Below are 13,532 nucleotides of genomic sequence, written 5' to 3'. Positions count from 1 at the left end.
CACATTAGCATCCTGTGTGTTTATTCAGGTCTAGACCTCCACTAAAGCGCTTTAAGCTTCTTAAATACTTAGGGTATTAGTACAGTAAAGTCCTAAGCAAATGATAAAGACTGTATTAATTATTTTAGTATGAAACAACAAAGAAAATTGTGGGTTTATATTCAGGTTATATGTATGGCCTTTAGAACTCAAGAATTCTAAGAAATAAGGCTTATGGTGAAACAGGCAGAACACACCATTTTGCAAACCTTATGGTAACTTTAATTCCGATCTTTATCTTTAGAAGTATGAATTGAGTTTCCAGCTATTTCAAATTTTAAATGAGTGCTTAATATTTTTTTTTGTGACAAAGGTTTTGAGAAATTTTTGCTAAGAATTTCATGCAAGTGATAAGCAAACACCTTAGTTGAATTTTTGTTCTGTGCAATTTTACGTACAACGCACTTGAATGCATGCACCTTTGAACACAAATTATATCTAGCTCTTCAAAACTGTTCTTATATTCCTCAGCTGTTTCAAATTACTGGCTGTACAGCTACTGCTATATAGTAGGAATACTGTTATTGCTATGTGCATCATCTATATTATAACCATATTGTGGACACCTTGTCTTACTATAAAGGAGAGCAACAGGTCAGTCCCAAATGTCATATTTTAGAAATTCTGAAACATTCAAAAGGAAAGATGGTATCTTGGCATTGAATCTACTTTTAAAAGACATATCTGTTGAGAACATACAAGAGATCTCTGAAAAAGTGTCACTGCCTTAGAGAGGGACACTGCCATTGTACTTTAAAATCTGACACATTTTCTTTGATCAAGATATAGACAGTTTTTTTGTGTCAGGTGTCACTCCCAACACGACTGTGACAAGCTGACACTTCAAGGTTTGGAAATAAAACTCTTATGTCAGAAATTAAATGCACATTTAGAGATGCAAACCACAGAGTAATCATGCTTGCTGCTTGACAGCTACATGCTACAGCACCAGCAGCTAAAATGTGGCTCCAGGCTTAACACATCGATGTTGACAGCAGCTTGGTAGGAATATTGGCTGTCTATTTAAATGTATCAAAGGACAGCCTCCACACTGCTATCCTCTAAAAGATTTTGGAATCTCCTCAAAATGCGAAGTCCAGAAAATTGTTAGTGTTTCTAATGGAATTTCATCAATAACAAGCAACTAATATTCCCTTCAAAAGTAAAATAAGATTTTGATTGGTTACTTAAAACAGTTAAGAAAAAGTGGCTATCTTCTTCCACACATAGTAGTATGCTCAGAAACAATCACTACATCATTTGAAATTATGGTATAAAATAATATGATTCAAGTTTGAGTGGATATTGTGTATGACCACACTACACAAGATAAATGCTGACTTATCCAGCATAAAGAACCACTTCCTTTGTTCTTATGTTTACCAAGACAGTTACTACCAATTTCTAACAAGACTACAGCATTCAGACCTCCAAACACATATCTAATATATTTATCTCTAGAAATCCAGAGTGCACTGATGTTTTTCTTGACAGTGTGGATGACCTTCATGGCATTTTACTGTTTACTGAGCTATAAATACGAATTACAAATATAAAAATATGGTAGATTCAGTAACTGAGACACCAGAGAAAACTTCTACTACTAAGCAGACTATCATTAATCACAATAAAATATAATTTGCAAAAAAAATCCCCTTTGCAACTGAGTCATACTTTATGTAGGTTATTCTGGCAGAGACAACAAAATAATTTGGAATTCACAGCATATTTTCCTATCAGGCTACACTTGCAATTCAGAACAACAGTATTATTGTATTACCTACAGTTGTGACAGATCTTACTGACCCTGCTATCTCAGGTTACTATGTAGTTACTATGTACTATGTACAAAGAGTTGGGAAAATCAGAAAGCAAAGTGTATGCATTCCTATCAAAAAAGGAAAAAAGATCTCAAGGAAATCTCTACTGATTTTATTCAAAGCTCCCTTTGTCATGTAACACCAAGGCACTATTTACAAATGAGATAAATGGGTACTGTCAAAATTTAGACCAGGGCAAATGCAGTTATATTAAAAGTTAGGTAATTCTTGCAAAAGTACTGCAATAACTTTACTTCACAAAAATTCTCACTCTTCATCCATGCCTAACTTAAGCGTTTCTCATCTTGTAGCTTAAAGACTAAGACCCACAAAAATAAGAATATTGACAGTTGACCTAAATTCACTACAAAATGGTCTCCATCTCCATCAAAAAACTGTAAGAAATTAAAGTGTCACAGACTGCAATGTTAAAAGACCTAGCTGGACTGATCTTTTCCAAAAGCAAGCATTTTCAGAACCCTTATTTGTACTTGGACCAGGAAAGAAAATTCATGTCATAACAGTCAACCATGTCCTTTTATTACATGCACTTTCCAGACAAAGCTACCTACAAGCAGATTATTATTTGTGCCTTTTTTTAAATCTGGCTTTTTGTTGTTGTTGTTTAAACACTTCATATTTAACTGTCTCAAATTAAACTAAGAAAGCTTTGAAGTATATAAAAATTTCAACCTATTCAAATAGGCAGTTGCGCTCAACAAGTCCAAAGCAAGGAGGAAGACAGATACCCAGATAAATACTATCTTGCTAGGCCTCAAACAAGTACATTGTCAAAGCTGAATCTAAACTAACCTCAAAAGGTCCTATATTCCAGAACAGAAGACAGAGACAATAACCTAAGTAGTCTCTCATCCAGGAATTAAATGACAGCCTTTGCTAGCGAACACTGAGGCACTAAAGCGTATTACAAGGAATCCTCGTCAATGTATTTAAGGGCTTTAAGGACGCATGTAATGGTTTTGTTAAGAGTTTACCGGATCTATTAGGGATCAGGAACTGAATCTGCATACAGCTGAGAAATCCACTTCCAAAACGCTTTAACAAATATTTAATGCAACAAGAATGTAGACAACACTAAAATGAGAAATAGCTTTTTCCAGTCCACCTTTGTACAGGACGTCACTGGTCAAGCCTGAAATCAACCAGCATTCAAAGTAAGATTTAATTAACTAAATTCTGTAAGTACTCAAGACAATTGTCTCATTTATTCCCGGTTTTGTTATTGCAAGACATTTCTCTCCAGTCAGAAAAAGTTCTAATCCCATTCCACTATTTCATTCTCACTGTATTCTTTTTATAATATTAGTATAACTTTACTGTTTTAATTGGAAATTGATACCTCCATTCTCCTCTCTACTGTTTAAACACTGAGCTGGCAGTTAAACTTCTCGTCCACTATGATCTTGCATTCTTCACACAGCCCTCGGTAGGACTCTTCCTAGTCAAGCCTACAACCTCCAAGTTAGAATAGCACAAGGAAAGATAGGACTAAGACACCCTAGACTTGGAACAAAAGCAAACTCCTGCCACCATTTTCTGGTTAAGTGTCCTAATCAACACACTTCTTGAGAAAGACCGTCCTCTCCTATTCCAGTAATGAGATTTTAATAAAAGTGAATTTTGAATAGAGTTTAACATGTCTACCAACTGAACCTCACAGGTGAACACAATTTCACATAATTCCTAATCCTATTCTATACTTGACTGTGACACAGAAATGTAGAAATTGAAAGGATCCTACTCTGCACCCATTTTTCTTCTCTACCAGCTGCTATGTGTTTCCAGTAACCATATGCATAGGCATGTATCTATGTTCCTCATTGTGCTTTTATTCAGGTTCTCACCAGACCATTATGAAATACCATTTAAACTGATCACTCCAGCAGCAAGCTAAGTCCAAATAGGACAACCAATTTTACTACTAAAGCAGCACAAAACTAAATTAAGCTTTTAAAAGTGCAATGGAGTGGGCAAATCCATTCAACCAGATGCTGTAAGAGTACTCTCCTTTTTAGCAACACAGAGCTTCTAAAATGGCTCAACTGCTTATCAGACAACATGCACTGCTTATTTCCAGCAGTCCAATACAGATTAATAAAGTAGGCAAGAACCTCGAGTTTACTGGAAATTTAAAAAAAAAACAGATTCAGAACATCCTTACAATCGAGATGGGTAACAAAGACTTCCTGTTCATTCTGGTTGCCTAGATACTGTTATCTTTCACTAAAGATGTAATCAAGTACCTTTGCTAAGTATATTACATACTTCAAATGCAATACAACACTTCTAAAATGTATATATGAAAAAGTAATGAGGTATTTTATTTCATAAAATGAAACACTGCATATTTGAATGATGTTTATTCCTTTAAATAAGTAACTCTATGAAAAGCATTTTCTGATTTCAACACCACTTTATATAGGTACACATAATATTGCCATTTATATGCAACTCTAAACACACACAGCATCCATGTAAAAATACAGATATATGTCAACATTGCTACTTGATTTATTAAGTTGATACCTAAACAGGCATAATAAATTGTGTTATTCAGAACTTCAATGACCCTTCAATTGCCAAAGCCAGGAAAGGAAACCAATTTATTTGTCATGTGTTCAATAACAAGTCTCTTATTTAAATAATTATTCTTAAATGCTTTATGTCAATTTCCCCCATCAGCTGAGATCTTGAGAGATTTTTCAAGAGAAATTTTTTAAAGTTACATGAACGTACGTTTTTTAAGGAAGGTACTAGCTATGAATTTAACCAAAAGTAAACCAGTAATCAAAATTTGACCTGAACAGATAACACACTTTCAAATCAAGGAGTAATGCATATGGTTGTCTGTGACACTAGGCAATTTTTTAGGCCATTTTGTTGGGACTGGATAAATAGATACAGGACACTTTACCTCCTGTTATATATTCAAGCTGTAGATAATTTCAGAGACTTTGAAGCCGGCTCCACAGCTTTCCAAACTCCAAGGGAAAAGCCATGATAATGGGAAACATCTTCCAGATCCCAAACTCCAACACTTCTTAGAGCTAAACAGTGATAAGGGCTATAAGCAGTCACAAAAATGGATAATCTATGTTATCATACAATCCCCTCATTTCCCATCCCAATTCTCATTAAGAAATCTTATTTTGTCTTTTCTGCTCCTAGCCAATGGACAAGGAGAACAAATTATGTTTAGCATTAAGAAGAGATCAGTTCAAATTTTTTATTGCAAAATCATACATTTCTAGTACACTGACGTATCTCAGACACTTTTGTCTTAATAGTCTAATAAATTTCAGTATCTTAGTTATCCTTACGCTCACAAATGTCAGTAGGTTGAGCTACTTCAAAAACTCTATTTTTCTGAATAGTGGACTCAAAACTTCTTGCTCTCACAAAATCGAAGTGTGTGGTTTTTCCAGCTGCTCTCTGTACACCTTTCCAACTTAAATACTTCTTTTTGGATTCAGAATCTCTCAAGTAAAGCCAACTAAGTTCCATTTACAGAATAACAAAACAGTAATTTGCACAAAGCCTGAGATAACAGAAGGACACTGCGCAAACAAAGGTAATAAATAGAACAGCTGATATCAGTAAAGCTGAACAATTACTAAGAGTCCACCTCAGAAGAGCAAGTGTTCATCAACACAGATTCTCCTGTGCCCATCTTAAAAAAACACAATCTTTTAATAGCTAATTATCAAGTCAGCTCAGATCTTCATTTCAGCGTTTCCATGACAAAAAAAAACAAACAAACCTCACACTTAACAGAACACTATAAATATATCTTTTCTACTTCCAGTTTTCTACCTTGAAATTTGCTAAACAGCATTTTACAGGAAACACTGCACACATACAAACTCAGCCGCAAAACTGACTTCAAAATTTCATGCCCTGTGAGGCCAGATTCACAGTTTGCTTTCAAAATATTTAGCTGGAATTTAGGATGTGCCAACTACTCAATTCTTCCTTCTTAGAGGACCAAAACAAGCAACAGGTAAAATGTGGCAGCAAAAGAACAATCCACTTCGGTGATACGATTATATAAATCATTACATCCTAACTCTCAAAGCCTGAGTTCAAATTGTACCAACACAGCTATGCAAGGAGCTACCCTGTATATTTTACGGGGCTGGGGGGTAGGGGAAGCCAACAGACAAGACCTACAAGCCAAAAAACCCCAAGAGACTAAACCTTTAATGTTTATTGAACACTTATTTCAGGTATCATAAAACAGCTTTTAAATAAGAGATTACCTTCATACATTTCTATAGATAGTTGTCTCTGAAGTTGAGACAAGGAAATATTTTGTCAGAAAAGTTTTAGACTAGGCTGGCATAACTTTTAATCATGCTGACATCTTGAAATGTACAATACTTGTTTGTGAGAATAAGGCTTTTTCGAGAGCTCCCATGAGTTCAGATTTCTGAAGTCTTTTTGGTCTCTAAGAGAGGAGAAAGATAATACTCTGGAAGAAAGGCAAGAGAAGTAATGGCACAAACAGCATATATGTTTTTGGTTTTTTTTGGCCAATGTGCAGCCAGGTCTGGAGGAAGACAGGTATTGCCAAGGACTATGAAGATCATGCTGTTGAGAAGATGAGTATGCAGTGGGAGTCAGTAAATAACAGATAGAAAGATGCATGTCTCTAACAAAAGAAAGGCAGTCAGAAAAAAATACTGGAGATGTGAAGATTAAGAACAACTGAATAGAATTGTTCTATTTACTGCCTTAAGGAACAGGAAAAAATGCAATGAAAAAGATTAAGAGCAGTACTCTGTCCTAAGTAAAAAAAAAAAAAAAAACAACAAATGGTATATTTAAGAATACACTATGCAAATGTTCCAAGACAAATCACAAGTATCTGTTCAGGAATGGAAAAGTGGCTTTGCTGGTCATGAGTATAAAGATATAAATTGTACTTAAACCTACAAACGTGATTCCATAAAAAGGACACATAATTGCATTTGTCAAATATGTGGTCTCTGACCTCCAGGAATCAAGAATCCACTCCTAAAAAAGGTTTAAGACAGTATCTTGAATGCAAAAGGCAACAGATACAAGAACCTGAACACTGAATTTACTATATTAGGTGAAGAATGTGATAATCCACAAAACAAAGTGCTAATCCTATAAACTAATGTTGCCAGTTTGAATGTATTCATAAAACCTGATGAGTTATCCTCATACCAGAAGGCTTTCTACTAGATGAGGCACTGCCTGTTCTCCTGCAGTTGGCATAAATTCAGTCTAATGTGCTTTAGCTAATTCAACAGAAATGTACTTGCAAATCCACACCTGATATGTATCATGTGTACTAATGCAGCAGACAGATAGGTCACACAAAAACACTACCTCCTAACATGAATAAAATTACATTCATTCTGCAAACATCACCAGAATTTTTATTTGTTGAACACCAAAAGTTACGATGAGGAACCATGGAAAGCAAAAACAACTAGGGTCTAATGCTTTCTCTGCTTGGAAGCCAGCTAAAATGCATATTGCTTTTCAAGAATCTGTCTCAAACTAAGTATAGGAGCTTATCTGTAAGAAATAACAACTAAAAAATAAAGTAAGATAAATATTACTTTAAACAACTAGGAAACAAGTTTAGGAACTGTCAACCTGACACAGACATTCAAGTGCTTAAAGTACTTTTGCATGTTAAATTTTTAGTGTTGGATAATATACTAGACTGCACTTATACTTTTTCTCAGGTTCCCCTGAAATTTAAGTATTTTTGTCATACTTTGATTGAAAATAATTTTAAATTAAAGAAGCTATGATTTTAAAAAATAAAATCCATGTGTAAACAAGCATTTTCCATTTGGTTTACAAACTATATGCTCAAATTCAGCTTACTTCTAATAATGAGGATGGGTCTCAGAAGTTTTCCAGGAAAGGTTCTCCTGCTGTTGGGATAGCACATTAAAGTGCACAGAATTACAAAGTTAAAATACCATTATAGGTGGAAAATGTTCAGGATTCAGTATATTTATTCCAAGACATAATGCATGACCTGCAGTCCAATTTCCACAAAATTATGCACCAAGTTACAGATATGGTGAAAGACATTAGATAATCCAGGCCAATAGCATTTTGCACAGCTTAAACATCTGCTTCCTCCTAGAGACAGGATAACAAAATATAAATCTAACCTCAGTCAGTGACATTGTTCACATAGTCATGGCTTAAGTACAGCAATGTCACATCTACCTCTTTTTATTAAATCACTGCTATTTCCTGTTTTAGAAAAATCTTTTTAAAAAGCATATAATGGAATAAATTAAACTTAAAGGCTAGCAATAGACTGATTTTATAAACACATCTTCCCTCAGTTGAGCATTATAGCTCAAACTTCAGTAGAATTCCCTATTAATCACACAAAAATGCAGTTTTTATAGATGCTGAAATGAATCTGTCTTATTGGGTCAATAGGTAAACAGCTACATGCTCCTTTTCTACATAAGCAAGGTATCTTAGATGCCTCTCACATATTGTATATTCCTGGCAGCAGACTGCAGTTTGTACGTTCCATCTTATTTCAGCATCTTTTAACAGAACAAGCCCATCAATAGATGTAGGAGTACAACCAAGTAGATGATAAAATATGCCATATGGGCTGAAAAAGCAATTGCGAAAGTGAGCAGTGAGAAGAAAGTGACTCTAGTGGAAGTAACTTTAAATAGTTTTACCATCAGATAAAGCATTTAAGACATCTGACACAGTTGCAAGGAAAAGTAACAGAAAAACTTCATTCCAAGACATGCGACATAAGACAAATATATCCCTGGTTGTATATACAAAAGAGTTCAGTAAATATTTAAGTAATTTTCTTTAAATAATGATTTAAATACCAGTCGCAACAAGAAGTCAGCATGTTAGTTTTCACACCTCTTTTTAATAGGGGAGGAGGAAATATTAAACCAACTGAGCTACAGCTTAGAACACTATGAGAAAACACATGTATTCGAGCAGTCACTATCGTAAGATTTCACGAGATTCCAGCAGAAATTCCTCAAAAGCTTTTCTGTATTAGAAACACAGAATTTATAAAATTTAAAAATAAAAACTCATAACATAGGCCTTTATATGTAAAGAGCATGAAACAACTTTAAACCTTGACAAAATTCATTCTCAAATGAAAGGCAGCTTTCTATAGATGTGGACTTTATCCATAACCACAGCATATGATACAAGATTTGAAGACGAATACCAAACTACATGTACTAAAAGCTCCATTGAGAACAGCAAAATAATGAAAAATCATTTTAAATGCCACATAAGAATACATATAAACCATTGCTTTGCCACCTTCAAAACAGAAGGTAACATTCTGTTGCAGTATTGCTACTGATCACGTACAGGATAACCTTTCCATGCAATCATCTGAGGATTCCAAAGGATTGCAGGACTAGGCACATTAACTACCAAAAGCCTAACACTTCCTGGAAAACAAATCAAAAAGACAAGCAAAATTTTAAATTTATAAATCTATAAAGACATTTTAGGACATTTGTTTTTCCCATATTAGGTTTGTTTAATCTCTTCATCTAAACATCGAAGTGCTTCAGTTTCCTGTACCTTTCTGGAGCTATCTTATAACTCAGCAAAAGAAAGGATGCTATTTAAGAGGTCTAATACAATCTTTGAAGCAAACAGAGCCCTGTAGATGAGCAATCTAGCAAAATCAGCGTCGAGGGGAAGTCAGAAATCGGGTAGTTGTTTAAAAAGTTTGCCTGAAACTGCATCTCTGGAAGGAGAGAGCACAGCACAGAGAAAGCTGGAACTCAAGTTAACTTCGGATCAGAAGGGTCCAGTCTGGTTCAGCTACATGGCATAAACTACAAAACTCCCTACAACACTATTACAATGCAAATCTTGCAGCATTCTGTTGTCCACAAGTTGTACAGTAGTTTTAGTCTATTCTAAATTAAAATCCTCATCTCCTTTTTTCGTGTATAGCCATTTTTAAAACCAATCTTATTTTACTTAACTTTAATCACAGGCATATAACTTAAAATATACAAAAAAGCTACTTGTGAGCAAAACTCAAGAACACATGATAGTACATTTTGAAAGTCCCTGCATTATATACATCTAGAGCCTCCATCAAGGCTGTACTTCCCGTTGTAAGATTCCAGCAACTTCAGCAACTTCTACAAAAATAAAACAATACAAAACCCCTTGTGTTCTTTTGATGCTTTCTACTCTTTATTCTTACGGCAACAGCTTAAGAGATGCTCGGCTCTACAAGAAACATTGAAACCAAACATCCTCCAACCTAGCACTTCCTTCCTCTGATCAGAGGTACACAGAACCCGCGGCAGAAGCGTGAGATGTTATCCCCTTCACGTGGGACCCAAGGCCCGGACAAACTGCTCCGTGCTGTTCTCGCAGAACGGCCCTGCCGCTAAACCCCGAAAAAAACCCGAGGCGCCCACCTGCGTTACCGGGCTGCCGTGCCCCGCCATTACCCCCAGAACTTTGGGAGGCCGTGTTCACATACCCGCTACCGTAAAGCGGCGTTCCCTCCGCCGCCTCATCCGAAGCCAGAGCATCCCGCCGCCCCCCGAGCTGAGACGCGGGGCCCTCTCCTCAGCCACGCTCGGGTGCCACAAGAGCTGCAAGCCGGCCCGGCGGGGACCCGCCCCGCCCTCGCCTACACAGGGACCCTCACGTCGGGGTGGGAGGCGAGTGGGCACCTCAGGGCTTTGGGGGGAGGGGGGGGATGATTTCACGGGAGCCCTTACCTAAGAGGAGCAGCTTAACTTCCCTGGCCGCCTTCTCGCCATCCTCCCGCAGGTTCCTGTCGATCATCTTGCTCCTCTCCACCGCTGCCTTGTCCTCGGCGCTCAGCGTGCAGCCCATTTTGGGAAGGGGGCCGTTTCACTTCGCCGGGAGAAGAGACGCGAAGCAGCGGCAGGGTTTCGCGCCCGGGGCCGCCGGCGAGGCGCTGAGGAGGGAGGGGGAGTGAGTGCCTCCCCGCTCTCTTTCTCTTCCCCCCCCTCCCTCACCTGAAACGCAACGGCAGCGTAGGCACCACACGCCGAGTTTACCTCACACGCAAGCACGAGAAGAACAGGGCGGGGGAGCAGGCTTGTCTGAAGCTGTCCCCAGGGGAACGCGGAGAGGGAGAAGGCAGAGGAGCTGCTGCGGGAGGCCCGAGGCACGCTCTAGGGCCCGTCGCCGTTGGCCGAGGGGCTGGTGCTCCCGCCGCCGCGGCCCGCGCGCTCCCGCCGCACCGCCCCCGCCCCTGCCGGAGGCGCTCGGTCGCGCGCACCGCCCACACGGCGGCGCGGAGGGGGCGGGGGAGGGGGCGAGCGCGGGCGCGGCTGCGCGTGCGCACGGCATCCGCGAACCGTTGCGGGAGGGGAGGGGGGTGAAGGAGCGAAGCGTTGGGCTTGGGGGAACCGAGGCAGGAATGAGGGGAGAAACAGGCGCGGGAGCGGGAAGGCAGCATCCCTCGCCTCATGCCGCGTCGGTGTGACGCCACAGCGCGGCCACGACACCTGCCAGTGATGCGGGGGAAACGGTTGAGGGCTCGAATTTAAACGGTTCCGGGCGGGCGGTTCCATTCCCGCCGGGCAGGGCTGTACCAACGCCCGCAGAGGCGGTTCCAGAGGTGGAGGTTGCCCGAGGCGTGACGGGGAGCAGGAGCCGGCGGAGGAGCCCGCTCTCCTCAGCCACGGCCCCGCCTGAGCTCCGCCTCGGTCGCCATCGGCGAGCGGTGTCCCCGCTTGCCCTGGGCTCTCTTCCCTCCTTTCGCTGCCCTGATCCGTCGAAGGGCCTCGGGGTCCAGCCCCTCCGGCGCTGGGTGCATTTGGGCTCCAGGGCACGTCTCGTCAGGAGCGGGTCGGGGGCAGCAGGGGGGCTTTCTACTCCTGACACTCACCAGCCAGCAGCACTTTTCCCTCACAAAAAGAAAGTAGAATGAAACGATCCCACCCCACGGCACAAAAGCGCTCAGTGACCTTTCTCTTCGCGTGCCTCGTGTACTTTCTCAGAGCTCCAGTGTAGGCCTGTCTCCACAGCCTATCGATGGGTTGTTTTGTTGCTTGCTTGTTTTGTTCTTTAATATAAAACCCCTAAGAAAACTACCTGCAGTGTCTCCAACTATTTCACCATCATGCACATCTTGAGCTCTTTGGATTACGAAAGAAAGATCCTATTACCTTTTAATAGGATCACGTTAAAATAATCGGGTTGTAAGGGTCATCAGGAGATCATCCGGTCTAACCTCCTGCTGAGAGCGGGGTCAGCTGAGCTTCTGCATGACTTTGTATCCACTCCCAACCCCCCAGCTTGTGAGCACAGTCAGTTTGAAACAAAGTAGATTTAGCAGATTTTCTTGGATGAAACTGTCTGCACATTAGATAAAACTTTGTGAGTCTCGGGGAAAATTTTGGTCAAAACATGTCATAAAACGGGAGTCTACAAGGCGAATCTGTTAAATGAAGGTTCATTTTATCCAGAGTCCTTAGGATTTTTCCTTTCCATAGGATCCCACGAATGTCTGCCCCAGAAGGAGATAAAAAAGAGCAGGATTTTACAGTACTGGAGGCGTTTTAGCATTAGAGTATAGATGTGGTCAGACTCAGCTATTACTGTACTTGTAAATTATAATTTTCCTGTAATTCTCCTGATAGAAAAGTGTATCCAATGTTCAATTTTTACTAGAAACATTGGATTTTCTTCTTTACAGGGGTCTTTGAATGCGGACACTGAATAAATCATATTTAATGATGTAAAATTAAGTAGGTAATGCTCAATTAAACTGCAGCTTAGTTACTACATTTTCTGATTCATAAGGATGCACTAAACCCTAGCAAACTACGTTTTCTTGGAGACATTCTAAACAATATTAACTCTTTAAGACTTCGTAAGACCTCTGAAATGTTTGGCCATCTTGGTGATGCTACCGCTATGGAGAGTGGCTGGGCAGCTGAGATGTGTGACTTGCTTCTCTGCCACCAATCCTTGGCCTTCTTGAGTGCTTCCCTTATGCACTCACTCCCTTTTGTGTCCTCTTGTGCAGACTTCCATACTGGTCCCATCGGGTAAGAGTGTTTACAAAATAGTTCAGCTCACATATAGGAACTTAATCTTGTTTTAGGTTTCCTGTCATCTCTTGTGCCAAAGTAGCAGAGGTAGTGATGGAGGCCGCTCAGAGATCTCCATCAGTTTTTGCTCAGAAAACAAAATGGAGTGATGGGAGAGGAAAATTAATAAGCTTAGGGATAGTTTTCTGTTTGGAAAGAAAGAATAAAGAATTATTTCTGAGATAAAAAATGTGGTTCGAGTATTGGCAAATGAAAGTGTGCAGATTAAGGGATAATGAAGTAGTAAGCAGAGATTATGGTCAATGGAAATTTGTGATAATGAAAGAGGTACACTTTATAAGGATAGAGATACTACAAGTAGGACACTCCAATTTGGCATGGATTTTGTCTCATTTAGTCATGTGCCTAGTGCACACATTTGTATACTTTCCACTAAGAGTGTCTGTCTCTGCCCATCTGGCCCTTGTAACAGTCACTACACAGATAGGTATAAAGGGATAAATGGGCTTGAGATCTTTTCATTACCCTGGAACAGGAAAACAGAAAGGTATAGAATCTTTTTCAAAGACTTAGCTAGTCTTAA

The 13,532-nt window shown here is 39.5% G+C and overlaps 1 protein-coding gene across 1 annotated transcript in view; it reads right to left on the bottom strand.

Annotated features, from left to right (window-relative positions):
* GNAI1 (G protein subunit alpha i1) overlaps positions 1-11,107 on the bottom strand; it is a 31,234-nt gene extending 20,127 nt beyond the window's left edge. The window contains exons 1-2 of the mRNA XM_051608229.1: positions 10,946-11,107; positions 10,640-10,842 (exon numbers count right to left, since the gene is read on the bottom strand). Coding sequence (XP_051464189.1) covers positions 10,640-10,757 — 118 coding nt within the window. The 5' untranslated portion in view covers positions 10,758-10,842; positions 10,946-11,107. The remainder of the gene's footprint in view (positions 1-10,639; positions 10,843-10,945) is intronic.
* Positions 11,108-13,532: the final 2,425 nt, after the last annotated feature.

This window comes from Apus apus, chromosome 1 (genome assembly GCF_020740795.1).
Source record: "Apus apus isolate bApuApu2 chromosome 1, bApuApu2.pri.cur, whole genome shotgun sequence".
Lineage (NCBI taxonomy): Eukaryota > Metazoa > Chordata > Aves > Apodiformes > Apodidae > Apus > Apus apus.
This window is presented reverse-complemented; position numbering and strand designations above follow the sequence as displayed.